General features: G+C 43.8%; 1 protein-coding gene across 2 annotated transcripts in view; it reads right to left on the reverse strand.

Moving 5' to 3' along the window:
- The window catches only part of TLN1 (talin 1), a 690,102-nt gene that overhangs the window by 147,598 nt on the left and 519,481 nt on the right, over positions 1–23,023 (reverse strand). For both annotated transcript variants that reach the window (XM_033937496.1, XM_033937486.1), the window contains 2 exons: positions 22,647–22,748; positions 19,969–20,139 (listed from right to left, as the gene is read on the reverse strand). In XM_033937496.1, the coding sequence (XP_033793387.1) occupies positions 19,969–20,139; positions 22,647–22,748 (273 nt within the window). The remainder of the gene's footprint in view (positions 1–19,968; positions 20,140–22,646; positions 22,749–23,023) is intronic.

Genomic DNA, 23,023 nt, shown 5'->3' on the forward strand with positions numbered 1-23,023 from the left:
TTCTGTCACTAATATACCTGAAGAAGGATTTGTCCCCCTTTTTAATGTTTTATGCCAGAATTTCTTCCACTCGAAGTTTTGCCTCCCTAACTGCCATTTTGACCGCAGTAGACCTGGTCCTATATTCTACTTTTGCCTCTCTTTTCTCCGTGCGCTTGTAGGAGAGAAACGCTTTTTTCTTCTCCTTAATGAGGTGCGAGATCTCTGCGGTGAACCATTGGGGTTTATTGTTTCTTTGTCGTTTATTTACTGATTTTATGAAGCGGCTAGTTGCTTCATGTATGGTTGATTTCAGTGTTAACCACTTAGCTTCTACATCATCGGTCTCCGCTTGGTCCTGCATGCGCACTCTTACCATCGTGCTCCCTGATCCCTGATCTGTCGGGCTGTGGACGGCAGATTGCGCATGTGCGCTAAGACGCATGAAAGGTGGTGCGGAGCGGTGGCTGCCGGGAGGAGGGCTTTCTAATGATAGAGATTTGGGCTTCTCGGCAGTTTGAGGGTGAGTCTACCGTTAAGTCACTGGGGGGGGGGAGGGTTTCAGCTTCTCCAGCAGCCTCATGTCGTCACTGTGTGCATTTTTAAAAGTTTGTGAGCCAGTAGAATGTTTCCTCTGACATACGCGATCGCGTCAGAAGGAACGTACTTCCGAGGGGGCAGAACGGCCTACGAGGACCGGGGAAACAGGTAAGGGAAGAGTTGCTACTAGACCGGGGGAGCAGGGAAGAGGGACAGGGGAAGCAGGGAAGAGGTGCTGCTGGACAGGGAAGTGGAGTGGGGAGGGAAATGCTGCTGGTGAGAAAAGGGGGCTCGGGCTGAAAGGGAACAGATGGGAGAAGGGGGCTGGGGGGAGGGTGTAAAAATGGGTTTGGAGCTGGAGCTGAAAATAGGGGACATGTGAGGGAAGGAGGCTTTACTAGTACCCATTAATGTAACGGGCTAAAACACTAGTTTCTTTAATAAAACATTAACTATTTTTTCTGAGGCCCTCCAAATACCTACAAATCTAAAATGTGGCCGTGCAAAGTGTTTGAGTATGAGACCACTGCACTATATCAACCGGCTCCCCTTTATCCACATGTTTATTCACACCTTCAAAGAAGTTACGCAAATTTGTGAGGCAAAATCTCCCTCGGCTGAACCCATGCTGACTCCGTCTCATTAAATCATGTTTGTCTATGTGTTCCACAATTTTATTTTTTATAATCATTTCTACCATTTTGCCTGGCACTGAAGTGAGGCTTACCAGTACGCAATTTCATGTGACATAGCCAGCAGCTATCTCCTGCTGAATATCAGCAGATAGCGGTATTTAGCTGGCCAGGAGCTGTTACTGGCTGGCTAAGTATTGCTGAATATCAAGTTTCATTAAAATCGATATACCACCCAAGGGCTATAACCATTCAAGTGAACTCAAATTGCATATAGGTATTTAAAAGGTGGAACTCCACTTCATGAAAGAATTATTTTAACATTGTAAATATGCTGTCCATCAAAAGTACCCCAGTACTGAGAGAGAACTAAATTGAACACAGAAGGCATTTTTAGGTTTTTAAAGCTATATGGAATTTCGAATACAAATGTTTTGCTCTGATACCTAAGGGAAGCGAATTTCAGAGAGTGGGCTCTATAATACTGAAGATCTTTCAATGAGTTGAATCATAGCAGACTGGACATAGGGAGGGAATATATAACTGGTCAAGTTGAGAAGAACATAACCATCTGATTGGTTGGTATAGGGTCAGATGATGGAAGAGCTAGGAAGGAAAACTACTATTAATTATTTTTATAGACAATGGAAAGTAATTTGAAAGTGATTCTATGTGTAACAGAAAGAAGTTTTAGTGCTGAATTTTGTTGGGGAGCGGGGTCGGGGAAGGTTTCTATATATAGAAGTAAATTATATATATGTTGCCCCAAAAATTCAGCACTTAACGCTATTCTATAAACTGCTTCCAGAATTGAGCAAGTTTTATAGAATCATGCATAGTGCCTGTCCACTTGACTATTGTTTAGGAGCAAGCATTTATGCTAATGAAAACTAGGCCTAGGAGGCACGCTGACATCATCATCCAGATGGCCACATGATCTTCGAGCTCCATGCTCTTCACCTGCTTTTTCGCGTGTTTTTTATGCACTATCCACTGTTCCTGTGAGCAATTATGCTGCCTACCCTTTGCATTGGTGTGGTGCATCTCCCCAGACCTTGGATGGCTCAATCGGGTAAGCGGACGATAAAAGATTTTGTTTATGAGACTCGGGCGGGAGATCGCCCGAAGTCTGCTGCAGTTCTGCCCCTTGCAGGCCCGACCCTGGAGTCGCCTTCATAGTCTTCCGCTGCGCTGGCTTCTCTGCCTTTGGAGGACACTATGGCGGAACTCCGAGGCATGTTGTTAGAGATCGGGACGGATCATAAAGCGGTTTGGGCAGAGCTCACAGCTTTGGCGACTGACCTCCGAGGGGAGATTTCAGCGTTGGGGCAGCGAGTGGATGCCTCTGAGGGCCATATTGAAGAGCAGCAGGTGGACCTAACCTGTATGGCAACGCAGCAGACGGACTTTCAACAGACTCAGCTTTATTTGCTTGACAAGATAGAGGATCTGGAGAATCGTAGCCGGTGGTCCAACATTCGTATTCATGGCCTTCCTGAATCTGCAGATTATATGGACTGTGCAGGGGTGGTCCAGCGGATTTCAAGCCAACTGCTGTCGGATGCTGTCGGGTCATAGCACTGGAGGGACATCCACCTGGAAAGAGCACATAGAGCTATGTAAGCACCGTGCGCTACCAGGCCGCGAGATATAATTGCCTGTTTTCAAGATTTTAAAATAAAGGAGGCGATCATGGTTAAAGCTAGGCTAAAATTGTATTTTCAAGACCTTGGTTACTTTACGCCATAGAGTGGAGTTAAAGCCTGTCTTGAAATACTTGAGAGAGAAGGCGATTTGTTATCATTGGCGACACCCCTTTGCACTATTGTTTCATATGGAGGGTGCTTTGAAAACGGTGCGCTTACTGGAGGACACTATCCAGATTTTCCCGGAAGTGGTTTTTGGGTTGCGGAGGCCGCCACTTTGAGTGGCATCTGTGCTCATCATCTTTTGGGACAGTGGAAACCATTGTCCCGATGGCAGCATTCCACCTGAGGCCGAGGTCGTCCTATCCGCCAAGCTTCCGATCGTGTCCAATCTGAGGGCAGGCCTCCTGAAGGACTTATTGGCTGAATTTTCATTCTCCATTGGTTGTTCTGGGGAGAGATTTCCCGCTGCTCTATGTTGGGGTTGGGCGGTCTGTTGAGATAGTGTGCTGGGCAGGCTGTTCTTTGGGCATGGTGGGTGGAGGGTTGTTACATTGGCTGGTGAGGAGTATGGGTTCTCAGGGCTTCCCCCCTTTTTCTGGGATTATCCACCTGGGGATGGTATTTTCCAGTATGATGTTGATAGGGGGGGGGGGGAAGTGGGTTTGGCAGGTGGGTGGGTGGTCCAATGGCCCTCAGGTTCTGTTATTCTTTGTTTTGGGGCTCTGTTTTTCTTTATGGTTGTTGGGAGGGGACCCAGCTAGTATGTTGGGGATTTTCAGCTGGCTTAAAGGGTTTATGCTATGGGGTCTCCTGGTGATGGGGAGGGATTTCAGCTATGCTGTGTGACTTTAAATGTTCGGGGTTTGAATATTCCTAATAAGCGCCATTTATTGCATAGAGAATTGCGGCACTTATGTGCCACTGTAGTATTCTTCAGGAAACACACTTGTTATCTAAACATGAAAATCTTATGCATAATCCTAGATTTCCCACCATGTATTTTGCTTCTAATGTGCAGGAGGATAAGAAAACACGGGGTGTGGGCATTTTGTTAGCCTCTTCTTTTCCTGGGGAGTTTTATAATGTTATTCGTGACCCTGAGGGGTGCTATTTACTGTTGCTTGTTGTACGGGTGGGCTCACAGGTTTTTACTTTGATGAATATTTATGCCCCGAATGTAGGGCAAGGTGCCTTTTTTGATAGAGTAAGTGCATTGCTGGGTTGCTCTGCAGAAGGTCCCCTGTTGATTGGGGGACACTTTAATATGTCAGTGGATGCGGCCTTGGACAACACCACCATACAGGGTCCCTCTGTCCATAGAGAGCGGGAATATCTCCTTACCTTGATTTCCAGGTGGGGTTTGGTGGACTTGTGGAGGAACTCCTATCCTAAAGAGCGGGACTATATCTTTTATACTCCACTTCGAACTTCTGCCTCACAGATTGATTTTTGGTTGGGTGATCAGATATGGTTGTCCCGTGTGTGCTCCTGCTCTATCCCATCTAGCACACTTTCAGATCATATGCCGGTGCTGGTTTCTTTGCAGAGCCTGATGCCGCGTCCACTGTGGTGCCCTTGGCGCTTTCCAATAGTCTTTGTTCGCTGACCTGGCTCATGGGGAGGTGATAGCGAATTCCATTATGGAATATTTGGAGTTTAATGACATTGATAATATCGATCCCTGTTTGTTATGTGAGGGCCTGAAAGTTGTCTTGAGGGGTAAACTTATCTCTTTAAAGGCATACCTCCATAAAACTCAGGAACAGCAATTACGCTGACAGCTGTATGATCTAGAGCATGCTGCGAGGGCTTCCCATGACACTGATCACCTTAGAATTCAACTTTGTGATATTCGTAATGCTCTCGCGGATTTGGAATTGATGCGGCAAGAGCATTTTGAGTTCAATAATAAGGCTAGCCATTTATTGGCAAACAAGTTGAGAAAGCAGGACACAGAATTATATTTCTCGGATTGTAACACCAGATGGGTGAGACTGTTGGTCAGCTGCTTACATTGGGGACGCGTTTCAGGATTATTATGCAGATTTATATCAGGCCCAGTTGAGTGCTGATAACTCTGACTTGGAGACTTATCTCTCTTCGTTTTCCTTACCTACTTTATCCAAAGGGGAATTGGGTTCACTCTCTAGCCCCATCACTCAGCAGGAAATTCTAGATGTTATTAAGGACTTGCCTTTGCATACAGCTCCAGGGTTGGATGGTTACACCAATAAATTTTATAAAGTTTTTCATCATCTATTTGCTACTTTGTTGGAGTGAGTGTTTGCGACCCTGAATTCAGGGGCACCTCTGCTGAGTACCGTATTTTCACGCATGTAACGCGTGCATAACCTTGCGCGTTATACGCGTGAGCGCGTTTTACAAATTCTTTTTTACATAGTTCCCCCCCCCACCCGACATCCGATTCACCCCCCCGCAGGACCGCTCGCACCCCCACCCCGAAGGACCGCTCGCACGCACCCGCACTCCCACCCCGAAGGACCACTCGCACGCACTCCCACCCGCACCCCCACCCTGAAGGACTGCTCGCACCCCCACAGCCTCCCGACCCCCCCCCCCTCATCATGTAGAAGCTCCTACCAGTGTCCTGCTGCTTCCTCTTGGCGGTCCCGGCCCTTCTGTGAGCCCTGCGTCTGCGCTGCTTCGTCTTCCGGCGGTCCCACCCTTTCTCTGACGTCAGAGAAAGGGCGGGACCGCCGGAAGATGAAGCAGCGCAGACGCAGGGCTCACAGAAGGGCCGGGACCGCCAAGAGGAAGCAGCAGGACACCGGTAGGAGCTTCTACATGATGAGGGTGGGAGGTCGGGAGGCTGTGGGGGTGCGAGCGGTCCTTCAGGGTGGGGGTGCGCGTGCGGGTGGGAGTGCATGCGTGCGGTCCTTCGGGGTGCGGGTGAGCGGTCCTTCAGGGTGGGGGTGCGAGCGGTCCTGCAGGGGGGTGAATCGGACGTTGGGGGGGGGCATCAGGCTTTCAGGTGGGGACAGGACTTCAAGGGGGAGAGGAGAGTCGGGGCGGGGAAAAGGAGAGTCGGGGTGGCCAGAGTAGAGTCGGGGCGGGCGAAAGGAGAGTCGGGGCAGCATGCGCGGTATACGGGTGTGCGCGTTATATAAAAATTTTTTTTACATATATGTCGGTTTCCTGCGCGCTATACCCGTGTGCGCGTTTTACACGGGTGCGCATTATCTACATGAAAATATGGTACTTGGAGGATGGCTGCGGTCGAGTTGATTCCCAAGCCTGGAAAACCCTCCGATTGTCGTAGTTCTTACCGCCCCATCTCTTTGCTGAACACTGATTATAAAATCTTTACGAAAGTGTTAGCTACTAGATTGCAATTGGTAATTCCTAAATTAGTCCATGCTGATCAGGCTGGCTTTATTCAGAATAGACAAACATTTGATAATATTAAAGCAGCCCTGTATCTATTATGGTTTGCTCAAAGGGAGGGTCTTCCTACATTTCAGACAAGGCGTTTGATAGGGTGCATTGGGATTTTCTTTTTCAGGTTATGACTCACATGGGGTTTTTGGATAGATTTTTACATTGGGTTAGAGCATTATATATTTCCCCGCTAGTGAGACTGAAAGTGAATGGGACTTACCTGGCTCCTTTGGAATTACATAGGAGTACTCAACAGGGGTGCGCCCTTTCCCCACTATTATTCGCTCTCTCTATAGAGCTTTTGGCTTGTGTCATTCGTGCTCATGGATTTCAATGGGTCCCAGAGATTATAAAATTCTTCTTTATGCTGATGACGTTCTTTTATTTTTGCAACACCCAGAGTCCTCTTTGCAGGAAGTTTCCAGCTGTTTACAGAAGTTTGGTCATGTCTCTCCTTATGGACCCGTACGGCATCTGTGTGTAAGGCTGCATCTTTTCTTCAAACGTCCTTCTTTTTACTACACAGAGCGTATTGGACCCCTAGTCGGTTGTCTAAATTGGGTTCTAATAAGTGTGATAAATGCTGGTCATGTGGCCTTTCGAGAGGTACTTTGAGGCATATGCTACTTGAATGCCCGCTACTCCGGATTTTTTGGGACAAAGTATGGTCGGACATCTGCTCTCTCCTTAAATTATCATTACCACTGACATTCAACATACTTATCATGGGCAGATATGGATCCTCTACGCTGTTCTCGAAGGATACTGATAATTTATTATATATACTAGTCCTCATTGCCATAAAGCTCATACCTTCAAATTGGAAAAATTTGGAGGCAGTAGAATATCAGGTATGGTGGAACTTGGTCTGCACGACAGTCAAATATGAGCGAGTTGCAGCAGAAAGGTCTCATTCATTGAAAAAGTTTGAACTTTTGTGGGCCCCATTACTGGAATATGCCAAATTGCCCTATTCCAATACGTGATAATTTCATCATCAGATGGGTTTCTTGCTAATACATCAATTGCAAATTTTTAAGCTGTAGGATTATACCAGTGCTTATTACTTTACTCGTTATCTTTCTTGTTTGAAGAGACAGGGTAACTTGTACTATATATGACATAGAAATGATACCAACTTGTTTTAGTATTATCCTCAGGCATTCATGTTATGCTTATACTTTTGTCTCTTTTCTATTTTTTTTCTCTTCCCTCATCTCCCCTATTTTCCTTTGCTTACTACTTCAAGTCACTAATGAGGCATTGTGATGTTATCCTACTTTCTATTCTGTATTATGTATTCCTAATATGATGCCATATGAATCTGTATGTGATGTTATTATGAAAAATTCAATAAAACTTTCCTGAATTTAATGTCTCAGGTTTTATGGTAAATTTGGTTACATCTGAGACACTGAATGTTAATGTTCTCTCTGAGAATGCAGTGGCGTACCTAGCATATGTGACACCCAGGGCCCATCATTTTTTGGCACCCCCCTATCTGTACAAAAAACATGATTTTTAGTAACAAGCCACACGACATACATGAGTACCTAAGAAAAGGCAGTATCTTACATACTGAAGTGAGCAGTACAACATCTATACACCCATTGTAAAACTAAACAAGCCAGACTAGTACAGATCAATCCTACATTGTCAATCCTAACAGAAAACCATGTCTTTCGAACACACAGAACACAGAAAATACCTTCGCCTAGTATGGAATATGTCATCACAAACTAACCCCTCCCTCTTTTACAAAACTGTAGTGTGGATTTTAGCCACGGTGGTAAGTTCAAGTTCAAGTTTATTTGATAAATCGCCTATATAAAATATTCTAAGCGATGAACAATTTAAAAACAGCTTATGGAGAAACAAACAATCTTAAAACAATTTTAAAACAGCAATTTAGACAACAAATATTATTAAAACATGTAAAAAAGTCTGGAAATTTATAAGGTTTCTTTATATATGAGGTTTAGTAACAAACAAGATACAAAAGGGGAAAAGGAAAGAAAGTTACAATTATCTCGGTCTGGAAAAACATAAAAAGGGTAAAAACACAAGGAAGGGGGAGAAGAAAAAAAAAAAAAAAAAAGAATTCTGAGCATCAGAGCTGCTACCACCACGGCTGGGGCTAAAAAACGCTCCACAGTTTTGTAAAAGGGGGGATAAAATAGAAATACATAGACAAAGGTTAAATTGAACCAGCAAGAAGCTGGGCTCTGCATACAATGCAACACCACAGAAACAGTGACACATGTCTCCTAAAGCAACAAATAAATAGAAAATTTTTGTTCTACCTTTGTCTTCTCTGGTTTCTGCTTTCCTCATCTTCTCGTTACTCTCTTCCTTCCATCCACTGTCTGCCATCTCTCTGCCCCTATATGGCATCTTCTCTCCTTCTATGCCCCTTCCAGAAACTGTATGTCTCCCCCTTCCATCTCTCCTTTCACCCCCATTGGTCTTGCATCTCTCTCCTCTCCTTCCCTCTCCCACACCACTCTTCTGCAATCCCTTTCTTACCTTATTTTCCATTTCAATTTATTTTCTGCATCCATCTAGATTACGTTCTTACTACCCTCTCATCAATTTCCTTTTTTACTGTCTACCTACAGCTCGTCACCTCTTTCCCTCACCCCCTCCAGTATTTCCCTAACTCAATCCTTTTCCCCCATCATGTGCCCTCCTTTTATTTATCCCCTCCTTCCATCCTCTGCCCTTTTCTCTCTCTTCCTTTTCTCCACTTCCATCATCTGCCCCTTCTTTATTTCCCCCACTTCCATCATCTGCCCTCTTCTCTCTCCCCACTTCCATCATCTGCCCCTTCTCTCTCTTTCCCCCACTTCCATCATCTGCCCTCTTCTCTCTCCCCTTCTTTCCACTTCCATCATCTGCCCCTTCTCTCTCTTCCTCCCTCCTTTAATCATCTGCCCTCTTCTCTCCTCCCACTTCCATCATCTGTCCCTTCTCTCTCTTTCCCCCCACTTCCATCATCTGCCCTCTTCTCTCTCCCCCTTCTCTCCACTTCCATCAGCTGCCCCTTCTCTCTCTTTCCCCTACTTCCATCATCTGTCCCCTTCTCTCAATCTCTCCATCTACCACAGGCCCATCTTTCTCCCTCACCTTTCCGATTTTGTCAACAAGATTGGCAAGCCCCCCCTCCGCGACGGCACTCAGCGGCATTGGTGCCCCCCCTGCCCCGCGACAGCATTCAAGTTCGGCCTCCTTCTCCCGGAATCAGCAGAACTTCAGATCGGCAACAAGTGTTCAGTCAAAAGCTTCCCCTGACTGAACTGCCTGGGCGGAAACAGGAAGCTGAGTCAGGGGAAGCTTTTGACTAAGCACCTGTTGCCGATCTGAAATTCTGCTGATGCTGGGAGAAGGAGGCCGTACTTGAGTGCTGTCGCGGGGCAGGGGGGGTGCCGATGCCGCTGAGTGCCGTCGCGGAGGGGGGGCGCCGATGCTGCTGAGTGCTGTCGCGGAGGGGGGGGCGCCGATGCCGCTGAGTGCCGTCGCAGCCCAGGAATTTTCCGGACCTGTCTGGCTGTGCAACCCCCTAAGGCTGCACCCGGTGCGGACTGCTCCCCCCCGCCTTGGTACGCCACTGGCGTTACGCCATGATTTTCCCTATCGTTGGGTCTCGTCTTCCCTTAAATATTTGGGGATCTGTCTTACCATTGACCCCTCCCAGCTGTATTCTGCTAATTTTCCAGACCTATTAAATAGCCTTTATAAGGATTTAGATGGCTGGGAGTTGGACTGATCGGATAGCGGCGGTGAAGATGATGGTTCTGCCATGGTTATTGTATCTCTTTATGGCCCTTCCAATCTCTCTGCCGGACTCTTTTTTTAGGCGTCTCAATAGAAAGGTGTTTGCGTTTATTTGGAATAAATGTCCGCCGCGGGTGCGGCGCTCTATTCTTTATCAACTGAAACTTCAGGATGGGATGGGAGTGCCTCATCTTTTGAACTATTATCAGGCAACTAGATTGCAAGATATTGCGGCCTGGAGTTCTTATTTGGATCGGCCTTGGATTCCGATTGCTGAAAAATGTTTGCCTACTATCTCATTATGGAAATTACCTTGGGCGCCGATAAGCCTTTTACGGCATTATATCCACACTCTTAATCCTTATTTGCATAATATTTTACGTGTTTGGTTACAGGTGTGGCGACAGCTGTTTCCTGATAGATTATATTTCTGCCAGACACCTATATGTTTGACATGGAGATTTTTCCACGGCGGTGAGGAGCCCTTCTGCACACTGTGGACTTCCGCAGGTCTTCGCACCTTGGGACAAGTGTGGTTAGCGACTCATATGCGCTCTTTTGACTACTTTCAGGATGAGTTTGGATTGTTGGCGGTGGATTCTTTTTATTATACCCAATTGCGTTTGTTCCTTAATAAACATGCTTTTTGGGATTTATGTTTGAGAACTACGAAATTGAAACGGGCCCTATTATTGGGTACTGGGGGGGTATTTTGTGATTGTATCAAGCGCTTTTGGCTTGTATACTCAATGGGAGGTGGATCTGGGGGGCACTTTCTCCTTCGGCATGGCGCTCCTTGTATAAATTCTTCTTTGCCACTTCCGTGTCTTATGCTTTCATTGAAAATGATATAAATTATATTATCACTGGTATTACACCCCAGTTAGATTATATCAAATTTACTACTCTAGCTCAACGCTCTGTTGGCGTGGCTGTGGGCAGAGGGGTGATTTTTGTCATGTGTGGTGGTGTTGTCCTGCTGTCAAGCTTTATTGGCAGGGGGTTAGCAAGCTGCTGGTCATGATAGTAGCAAGCATTGTCCTTTGTTGATGGCTTGCTGCTTGTTAAATACAGTAAGAAATAAGAAAAAAGATTAACCAAAATTAACAAGGTACTCAAAAAAGGTTAACCAACCAGGAGATTAGTTACATGAAGGAAAGAATCTCAGAATTGCCACTCCATGGATCATAATGAAATTATCCAACTAAGGAATTGTGGCAGGAGTATCTTTCATAGATCCAAAATCTTCATGTTATTAATGTGTTTGATTAAAACACTTCAAAAAATAATTTAAATAAGTTACTACTTTAAAATTATGTTCTTTTTATATATAGAGATTTTAGTTTTTTAATTTTTTATGTAAATTTGATTTTTCTATTGACTTTTATAAGCAGCATATGTAGAAAAACTCAATTGTGCAAAAAGCTACAGACACACTTCACCCTTATCTAATTAAAGTGCAAATGCTCTGTGCAAATAGCAATCATATGGTAATTTGAAAAGACAGAAGCACTAATCTTTTAGCTTATGTCCCAAAAATAGCAGCATAGATTAAACTGTCGCTATAGCCCCTTTAGTTTTGTCCAACGGGAACCCATTTCGCCAACTGCAAGGCAGCATCTTCAGGGTTTTTAAAGTCGGGCTAATGGTGTAGCTCTACCGATGTTAGTATATCTCCATCAGTAGAGCTACACCATTAGCCGGCTTTAAAAACCCTGGAGTGGCAATTCTGAGATTCTTTCCTTCATGTAACTAATCTCCTGGCTTGTTAAATACCCCAATCCCGGGTTTTACCAAATCAGAACATAGATTTGTTTTGCACTTGTTTTCGGCGGCACAGCTAGAAATTGCCGCTTGTTGGAAACATAAGAATCTCCCTGATATGTGTAGAGTCCATGTCCGCCTGGAATATTTACATCTTATGTCCAAGCTGACGGCTATCCGTCGTCATACCATGCCCATTTAACATAAGGTATGGAATCCCTATCTAGTTTGGAAGGATATTGAGTAACTCTTACTGCTGGGAGATCATAGGGCAAACCTTTCTGGTGGGGGAGCCTTCTTTTTCTCCCTCTTGAGGTCTTCTGTTTTGGGTATAGCATGTGAGCCTTGGGTTTCTTTGTTGGCCCTTTTGTTTGTATTCCCTGAGGGGTAGGGGTCTGGGATGGGGGGGTGGGTTATGGATGGGGGTTGGTTTGGGGATTCACAATGTACGTGTATGTGCAGAGAATTGGTGATTAGCATACTATTTGCTGTATTGTGAATTTGTTTTGTTGTCTTTTGGGTTTATTGGGTTGTTTTATGTAAAACTTTAATAAAAACTTTTTGAGAAAAAAAAAGAAAAGAAAACTAGGCCTAAATGCCCGCGATTGCGCAGATCAGGGGTTCTATAATAATGTACCTAAGTTTTAGGTACACCCATGACTCACCCATGCTCCTCCCCGTGGCCACACCCCTTTAGAGATTTGTGCAGTAGAATTTGTGTGTATCACTTTACAGAATACGCTTAGAAAGTTGTGTGCATAAATTCAATTACGCAAGAATAATTGCTTGTTAATTGGCAATCATTAGTGACAATTGGTTTGCTAACCACTTAAGTTTTGTGCACAAATGTGCAATCTTGGGTGACATATAGATCGGGGGGGGGGGGGGGGGGATATCGTATATACTTGAATATAAGCCGATCCGAATATAAATTGATGTAACCTTTTTCCCTTCAAAAAGGTTGACTTGAATATAAACCAGGGGTTAATATTCAAGAGGGGGAGCTATTTTAGATTTGGTCCTTAGTGGAATGAAGGACATAGTACAGGAGGTAACTGTGTTGGGCCCGCTGGAAAACAGTGATCACTCATAACATGATCAAATTTGAACTAACTCCAAGTTTCCAAGTTTATTTACATTTTAATATACCGATCATCATTGTGTATCTGACATCTCTAAAGAAATCTACTGTAGTGGCATTTAATTGTCGCAAAGGCGATTATGAAAAATGAGGAAAATGGTTAAAAAGAAGCTAAAAGGGTCTGTAGCAGAGGTCAGAAGTATAAACCAGGCGTGAATGTTGTTTAATAATACAATTGTGGAAGCCCAGACCAGATGTATTCCACATACTAAAAAAGGTGGAAAGAGAATATGAGAGCCAGTGTGGTTAAAATGTGAAATGAAAGAGGCTATTACAGCCAAGAAAGCAACTTTTAAAGAATTGAAAAGGATCCCAATGAAGAATTTAAGCAGAGACATAAGCACTGGCAATATGCAAATTAAAACATTGATAAAGAAAGCTAAACAAGAATATGAAGAACAACTTGCTAAAGAGGCAAAAACAATTTTTTAGGTACATCAAAAGCAGAAAACCTGTGAGGGAATCCGTGGGACTGCTGGATGATCAAGGAGCAGATAGTGTAGCTGGTTTTAAGAAAGGGTTGGACAATTTCCTGGAGGAAAAGTCCATAGTCTGTTTTTGAGAAAGACATGGGGGCTTGTCCTGGATCAGTAGCAGAGCATATTGCTACTCTTTGGGTTTTGGCCAGGTACTAGTGACCTGGATTGGCCACCATGAGAATGGGCTACTGGGCTTGATGGACCATTGGTCTAACTCAGAAAGCTATTCTTATGTTCTTTGGTTCTCAGAGAGGATAAGGTCATAGCGGAGAAACGGAATGAAATCTCTGCTTCAGTCTTTACTGAAGAAGATGTAAGAAATCTTCGTGAACTGGAAATAGTTTTCAAGGGTAATGAAGCGGAGGAATTGAAAGAAATCTCTGTGAATCTGGAAGACACACTAAGCCAAACCGACAAGTTAAAAAGTGATAAATCACCTGGACCAGATGGTATACATCCCAGAGTACTGAAAGAACTCAAACATGAAATTGTCGATCTGTTGTTAGTGATCTGCAACCTGTTGCTAAAATCATCTGTAGTACATGAAGATTGGAGGGGGGCCCTATGTTACACCAATTTTTATAAAGGGTTCCAGAGGAGATCCGGGGAATTACAGACCAGTAAGCTTGACCTCAGTGCTGGGCAAAATAGTGGAAACAATTATAAAAAATAAAATTGTTGAACACCTAAACAAACATGATTTAATGGGATAGAGTCAGCATGGGTTCCACCAAGAGAGGTCTTGCCTCACCAATTGGCTTGACTTCTTTGAAGGTGTAAATAAATATGTGGAAAAAGGTAAGCTAGTAGATGAGGTGTATCTAGATTTCCAGAAAACTTTTGACAAAGTTACTCATGAAAGGCTCCTGAGAAATTAAAGAATTAAAGAATCATGGGATAAGAGGCAATGTTCAATTGTGGATTAAGAATTTGTTACCGGACAGAAAAAAAAGGGTAGGGTTAAATGGTCATTTTTCTCAATGGAGGAGGGTAAATAGTGGTGTGCCGCAGGAATCTGTACTGGAACTGGTGCTATTTAATTTATTTATAAATGATCTGGAAACTGGAACTACGAGTGAGGTGATTAAATTTGCAGATGACACTAAACTGTTCAAAGTTGTTAAAATGCATGCGGACTGTGAAAAACTGCAGGAAGACAAGGTCTTCCATCACATTCTTCTTCCATCATGTTATGTTTTTTTCAAAATTTATAATCAATCCGTTCTTCCTGATTCCTAAACTAAACTAAACCTTAAGTTTGTACACCGCATCATCTCCATAAAGACAGAGCTCAACACGGTTTACAGGTAATTCAATAATTGAGGGAAGGACATAATAAGAAATTAGAGGTTATGAAGAGGCCAGGACAGCACATTGGAAAGCAGGAGGGGTGCTCAGTCCCTCCTGCATCCTCCAATGTGCTGTCCAAAATACCGAGCCTTAGGCTACTCCACAGTGGGATCTTAGGTGTCTGAGCCAATCAGGGCCTTCCTTAGGCGAGGAGCCTAAGATCCTAATTGGCACAGTCAAGCCAATCAAGGACTTCCTTTGGAAGGAGCCTGATTGGCTCAGATACCTCAGGCCCTTCCCAAAGGACTATATAAGTGACTTAGAACCTGAGGTCAACAGGGGAGGGGCCTTAGGCATCTGAGCCAATCAGGGCCTTAGGCTCTTCCATCTGTATCCCATGATGCACAGGGCAGGCCTAAGGCCTTGATTGGCTCAGATGCCCCTGGGATGGAACTTAAGCGTCAGCCAATCTAGGCCTTAGGCCCCCTGCCCGGTGCATCCTGGGATACACTTGGAGGAGCCTAAGACCCTGATTGTCTCAGACCCCTACTCTGGGCATCTGAGCCAATCAGGGCCTTAGGCTCCTCCCTGTGCATCCCAGGATGCACCGGAAGGGGAAGGCCCTCTATTATGGAGTGGCGGGCCTGCAAGAAGGAGGGACTGGGCATCCCTCCTGCTATCTTCTTCACTAAACTAAACTAAATCTTAAGTTTGTATACCGCATCATCTCCATAAAGATAGAGCTCGACACGGTTTACAGGTAATTCAATAATTGAGGGAAGAACATAATAAGAAATTAGAGGTTATGAAGAGGATAGCTAGCTTTACATTTTAAATAGATAGCTTTACGTTTTGGAGAAAAGCCAGGTTTTCAGATGCTTTCAAAATAATTGGAATGAGCCTAGGTTCCGCAGTGGGGCAGGGAGGTTATTCCAAAGCTCGGTGAATTTGAAGAAAAGGGATTTCCCTAATTTACCTGCATACATGACACCTTTTAACGAGGGGAAAGTTAGTTTGAGTATGTGGGAGGATCTGGTAGTGTCAGGTCTCGAAGAATTCCAGGATAGTGGGATTAGGGGAGGAAGAATGCCATGTAGGATCTTGAAAATTAGGCAGGTACATTTAAAGTGAATCCTAAAAATCACCGGAAGCCAGTGAAGTTTTGACAGAAGCGGGGAAACATCGAATTTGCTTTTTGCGAAGATCAACCTAGCCACAGTGTTCTGGATCCGCTGAAGTCTTTGAAGATTTTTCTTGGTTAGACTTAGATAGATGGAATTACAATAGTCCAGTCTGGAAAGAATGATTGATTGTACAAGGACAGCAAAATGTTGTTGGCGGAAGCAGGATCTCACTTTCCTCAACACGTGAAGACTAAAAAAACATTCCTCCATTTTGATCTTTAATGAATCTTTTGTAAACTGTATTGAACTCTATGGTTATGTGGTATAGAAGCCCAATTTTATGTTATATTATGTTGTGAAGACTTTAGGAAATTGGAAGACTGGGCGTCCAAATGGCAGATGATATTTAATTTGGACAAATGCATTTGCAAAAAAAAAAAACCACATTGGGAAGAATAAACCAAATCATAGTTACTGGATGCTAGGGTCCACCTTGGGGGTCAGCGCTCAAGAAAAAGATCTGGGCGTCATCATCGACAATACACTGAAACCTTCCGCCCAATGTATGTCAGCAGCCAAGAAAGCAGACAAGATGGTAGGAATTATTAGAAAAGGGATAGTAAACAAGACTAAGAATGTTATAATGCCTCTGTATCGCTCAATGGTGCGACCTCATCTTGCGTATTGCATTCAGGTCTGGTCTCCTTATCTCAAAAAAAATATAGCGGCACTAGAAAAGGTTCAAAGAAGAATGACCAAGATGATAAAGGAGATGTAACTCCTTTCGTATGAGGAAAGACTAAAGAAGTCAAGCAAATTAGTGAAGCAAGATCTCCCTCGGCTGAACCCATTGGCCACCCGCCAATGTTCAGGTACTACAGCTTTATCATGATGATTCCCTCTCTTCAGTCTTCCCACTAAAGGCTTCATTTTGTCACCCTCTCTCTCCAATGTCTTCTTTTCCCACTTTTCACCCTAATCCAGAAACAAGGTTGTATTCACTTCAACTATGCTGACATACAAATTCTCTGCCATGATTGATTTTGTAATGGAGAATTTTTAGCTGTATGTATAAATTATGGTTCATTGAGATTTGAGTGTTTTATTGTTTTGTCATTAGAATGGTTTTTATTGAGATGCAGTTTGTTATAATATTTATGAAGAAAAAAAAATTTAAAACTTTTGTTCTTAATCTTTCCTTTTCTATTTTTAATGGAGTTCTTTTCTTGATGAATGTGATTTATGCATTATAAACTGCTTGGATCCTTTTAGGCCGTTATGCGGTATATAAAGTTTTAAATAAACATAAACATGTCTCCGACCGCATCTCTGCAGAGCCTACTCTTAACAACTCTCTCTCCTCGGTGTCCTTGTGGCTCAAAGAGCACCATTTTTTCTCAGCACTTCAAAATGTGAAGCTATTATCTTTCCTAGCCCTTGCACCCCATTACCCTCATGTGCAACACTTGAAGGATCCCCTCTACCCTTCTGCGTTCCCTCAATTCTTGGAGTAATCTTTGACTCCATTCTATCCTTCAAGCTTCAAGTTGACATTCTTGTTTTTTTCTGTTTTCTTTGCCCTTCATCATATTTACTCTTTCCTTGAACTTTCTCTTATCCATTCACTCCTTCTTTCTATTATCATTTCAAAAATTGACTACTCTAACTCACTCTAACGCACAACAGACAAAAAAGCAATGACAGACGATATGGTGCATGACTTACTTCTGCTGGAGCACTGGTCTAGGTCCTGGCAACTCAGTTTCAATGCCAAAAAATGCAAAGTCATGCACCTGGGAAGCCAGAATCCATGCAAGATCTACACCCTAAATGGCGAGATCCTGACAAGAACTGTAGCAGAAAGAGACTTGGGAGTGATTGTCAGGGAAGACATGAAGTCGGCAAACCAAGTGGAGCAAGCTTCATCCAAAGCAAGGCAAATCATAGGTTGCATACGCAGGAGTTTCATCAGCCGTAAACCTGAAGTCATTATGCCACTATATAGATCCATGGTGAGACCGCACCTGGAGTACTGTGTGCAATTCTGGAGGCCGCATTACCGCAAGGATGTGCTGAGACTGGAGTCGGTCCAGAGAATGGCCACCAGGATGGTCTCGGGACTCAGGGAGCTCCCGTACGAGGAGCGGTTGGGGAATTTGCAGCTCTACTCACTCGAGGAGCGTCGAGAGAGGGGAGACATGATCGAGACATTCAAATATCTCACGGGCCGCATCAAGGTGGAAGAAGACATCTTCTTCTTCAAGGGTCCCGCGGCAACAAGGGGGCATTCGTGGAAAATCAGGGGCGGGAAACTGCACAGTGACACTAGGAAGTTCTTCTTCACTGAAAGGGTGGTTGATCGCTGGAATAGTCTTCCACTTCGGGTTATTGAGGCCACCAGTGTGGCGGATTTTAAGGCCAGATGGGATAGACATGTGGGATCTATCCGCAAAGATAGATAGTGAGGATCACTGGGGTGGGCAGACTTGATGGGCCTTGGCCCTTATCTGCCGTCTATTTCTATGTTTCTATGTGGATCTCTCTCTTCATACTCTGATACGGCTTCAACTAATTCAGTCTTCCTCAGTAAAGCTTCTTTACTCTGCCCACCGTTTTGCTCATGTCACTCCCTTCTTTGTTCCAGTTTCTACCGACATTAAATTTGCGGATGATATGAAGTTATTCAGAGTAGTGAAGATGCAGGGGAATTGCAAAAATCTGCAACATGACATAATCAGGCTCGAGGAATGGGCATCAACATGGCAGATGAGGTTCATCGTGGTTAAGTGTAAAGTGATGCATGTAGGTAACAAAAATCTCATGCACGAATACAGGATATCTGGGGCAGTACTTGGAGAGACCTCCCAGGAAAGAGACTTGAGAGTTCTGATCGACAAGTCGATGAAGCTGTCCGCGCAATGTGTGGCAGCAGCGAAAAGGGCGAACAGAATGCTAGGAATGATAAAGAAGGGGATCAACGAACAGATCGGAGAGGGTTATCATGCCGCTGTACCGGGCCATGATGCGCCCTCGCCTGGAGTACTGCGTCCAGCACTGGTCGCCGTACATGAAGAAGGACACAGTACTACTCGAAAGGGTCCAGAGAAGAGGGATTAAGGGGCTGGAGGAGTTGCTGGAGGAGTTGCCATACAGCGAAAGATTAGAGAAACTGGACCTCTTCTCCCTCAAGAAGATTGAGAGAGGACATAATCGAAACATTCAAGATACTGAAGGGGATAGATTTAGTTGATAAAGACAGGTTGTTCACCCTCTCCAAGGTAGGAAGAACGAGAGGGCACTCTCTAAAATTAAAAGGGGATAGATTCCGTACGAACATAAGGAAGTTCTTCTTCACTCAGAGAGTGGTAGAAAGCTGGAACGCTCTTCCGGAGTCTGTCATAGGGGAAAACACCCTCCAGGGATTCAAGACAAAGTTAGACAAGTTCCTGCTGAACCAGAATGTATGCAGGTAGGACTAGTCTCAGTTAGGGCGCTGGTCTTTGACCAGAGGGCTGCCGCGTGAGCGGACTGCTGGGCACGATGGACCACGAATCTGACCCAGCAGTGACAATTCTTAAGTTCTTAAGCTTTACTGTCTTGTCTTCAAAGTCTCATAATCTTTCGTGCTCTCTTCGTTCTTCCTCCTCCACCCCCTCACAGTGTCTTCACTTCTATCTTTTTGTCTTACCATCTCCCAGGAGACTAGTCTCAGCTATTTAGGCCCCTCACTCTGGAGCGCACTGCCACCGCAAATCTGTTATGAACCTTCCTATTCTAAATTCAAATAACTATCAAGACTCATTCAGCTCATCCTCACTATGAGTTCCGTCTCCCCTCTCTTTTCGTTGCCAGTTTGGATCACTTGCGGTATATCAAATGCTTGGAATAAGTAAATAAAGAATAAACATGCCATGAAAATTAAACACATACTTTCATGCTAGTCAGTATTCTGAAAGAAGTCATTTGCATAAATGATACCAATATTTGTGCATGTTTTCACTGCCTAAGATGTGTCAGCACCTTATAAAATTACCCTCTATGTCATTCTAAGTTCCTGGAAGATTCTTTTCTCCTAGCCGGTAGCCTATGGATCCTACGATTTTATCAGGAACTTCTATTCCTCTTAGGAGCCCTAAACTCCTGCTAGCCTTCCAATAATTTCACACCATATACACATTCTTAATATCTCACCCATACCTTGGGGTTCCCTCCAGCCTCCTTGGCAGTGTACAGCATCTGCAGGGCAGACTCTGCCAGAGTCTTGGTCTGGTCAAGAAGATTCATCTGTTGCTGGTGATTGATGGTCTTGGACGCAGCACCAATAGCTGCCATAATAAGAGGTTCAAAGTACTGAGCCATCTGAGATACCTATAAGAAGAAAAGGGAGACACAATTTATCATCACTAGTAGTGTAAAATTTATCTAAAAGAATATCCTGAATGGCAAATAAATCTTTTCCATAACTTAGCATGAGTACCACCTTCAATTTTGAGAAGGCATCTAGCAGATGTTCCGATTCTGAATATAAATTATCAGACATCTTCTTCATGTAATACGTTTTTTTTTGTAATTCTTTTGTAATCCGCCTTAAACCGCAAAGCAATGGCGGAATAGAAATCTCTAATGTAATGTAATGAAATAAAGGCCAAATAGCCCATCCGCAGTAACCATCTCTTTCTCTCTCCGAGAGATCCCAAGTGCTTATCTCAGGCCCTGTTGAATTCAGACACAGTCTCTGTCTCCACCACCTCTTCCGGGAGACTGTTTCATGCATCTACCACCCTTTTCATAAAAAAGTATTTCCTCAGATTACTCCAGAGCCTAGCACCTCTTAACTTCATCCTATGCCCTCTCATTGCAGAATTTCCTTCCAAATGAAAGAGACTCAACTCATGCACATTTATATTACATAGATATTTAAACGTCTCTATAATATCTCCCCTCTCCCGCTTTTCCTCTGATGATCTAATGCAGTGTTTTTCAACTTTTTTACACCTATGGACCGGCAGAAATAAAAGAATTATTCTGTGGACCACTGGGCTAAGTCGTGGGACAGAGCCCGCCCATCTCCACCCCAGACCCTGCCCCCATAATAGTACTAATTGCACCTTGCACGTCCCGTGCCTCATCTGGAAGCCTTCCCTCTGACGTTGCAACGTCAGAGAGAAGGCTTCCAGTTTAGGCGCAGGATGCCCGTAGGAGCCACTGCCCATGACTTTGTGCACTGAATCAGTTAGGAAGAGGGAGCTGGCTCGAAGATAACGCTGCATCGATCGCACCATGGACCGGCGGTTTTGGGCCTGATACATGTGCTGGCCCTGTGGACCGGCAGGAAATTTCTGTGGACCGGCACTGGTCCATGGACCGGTGGTTGAAGAACACTGATCTAATGTACTTGATACAGCAGGTATTAATCCAATCTTCTTTCATATAGTACTCTTCAACATGACAATAATTTTAATGAAATTTGGAAAACTGAATGGCATTCATTTATGGACAACAGGAGGTGATGATGCTCCTGTAAAAAAAACCAAAAAAAACTCTGGAGATACCTCATTTAAGATACTGAATACAAATCTGGAGCCTGCACCTTCAAAAAGATATAAATAGGATGGAGTCAGTGCAGAATGTGGCTGAAACACGGCTCATGTTGAGTCATTTCACTTTATCTAATAAAGACTTTGTATTGAACATTTGGCTTCCTCAAACATCCTTTCTCTGTGATTGATGGACAGTTGTCTCTGTGATTGATGGACAGTTGTCTCTGCTGTTTGTTTTTGCTATTAAACCTAGAAACATGACAGGCATATAAAGGCCAAATGGCCCATTCGCAGCATCCACAACTCCTCCTCTCCCTATTGGCTAAGGCTCTTAACATTTGCATCTCCTATTCCTATAGGCTAAGGCTCTTTACACCTGCATTGTGAGGTCATAGAGCTTTATGATTATAGAAACATGATGGAAGATAAAGGCCAAATGATCCACCGCAGCATCCATAACAACAAATGAATAGCCTTACTGGGTCAGACTAATGGTTCATCAAGCCCAGTAGCCCATTCTCACAGTGGCCAATCCAGGTCACTAGGACCTGGCCAAAACCCAAAGTGTAGCAATATCCCATGCTACCAATCTAGGGCAAGCAGTGGCTTCCCCCACGTCTTTCTCAATAACAGACTATGGACTTTTCCTCCAGGAACTTGTCCAAACCTTTCTTAAAACTAGCTACGCTATCCGCTCTTACCACATCCTCTGGCAACACGTTCCAGAGCTTAACTATTCTCTGAATTAAAAAATATTTCCTCCTATTGGTTTTAAAAGTATTTCCCTGTAACTTCATCGAGTGTCCTCTAGCCTTTGTAATTTTTGACGGAGTGAAAAATCGATCCACTTGTACCCATTCTACTCCACTCAGGATTTTGTAGACTTCAATCATATCTTCCCTCAGCTGTCTCTTTTCCAGACGGAAGAGCCCTAACCATTTTACTCTTTCCTTATACGAGACCATCCCCTTTACCATCTTGGTCCCTCTTCTTTGAACCTTTTCTAGCACCACTATGATAAGGAGACCAGAATTGAACATCAGAATTGTTCATCATTTGTTTAATTATTGATGGTTTTTTAACCATTTTCTATTTATTTTTTATATGAATTTGTATTTGATCTTATTGTTTTAGACTCCTTATGCAAGCCTGTGGCTGAAACATGAATTGCGTTGAATCATCTTTTTACTACATAATAAATTCAACCTTGTATACACCATTGATCGATTTGGTTTTTGTCTTCTCTACTGTTGTCTCATTTGTTTTTTGTATCTCTTCTACTAGTGCAGTTCCATGAATAGCAACTGACCTCTCCAAACACTGTTGTCCTCTTACCTTGTGCCCCAGTTGTGAAGCTTCTGCCCTGGCAGCACCAGCCACAGGTTCAATTAAGTTGTTGATCTCCTGCACAGCCATCATCATCTGGTTATGTAAAGCCTGATGGGAAGAGATCTACAGGTAATGCAAAGACACTTCATACTGATGCACAGAAAGAGACATCCATTCCCTTCAAAGGCTGGGCAGGGAGAGTTACCAAATCCATAGAAAGGCAGAGACAGACAGAGGGATGGCACAAAAAGCTACGAAAACAATGCAAAGGCTGAAATAAATGCCGGATTACATACAAGAGGAAGCACCCAACTATTGAAAAAGTAGATAGAAAATGAGATAAATCAATATATATGACAGAGGTAACTAATCACAGAGATTGG

This window comes from Geotrypetes seraphini, chromosome 1, assembly GCF_902459505.1.
Source record: "Geotrypetes seraphini chromosome 1, aGeoSer1.1, whole genome shotgun sequence".
NCBI lineage: Eukaryota > Metazoa > Chordata > Amphibia > Gymnophiona > Dermophiidae > Geotrypetes > Geotrypetes seraphini.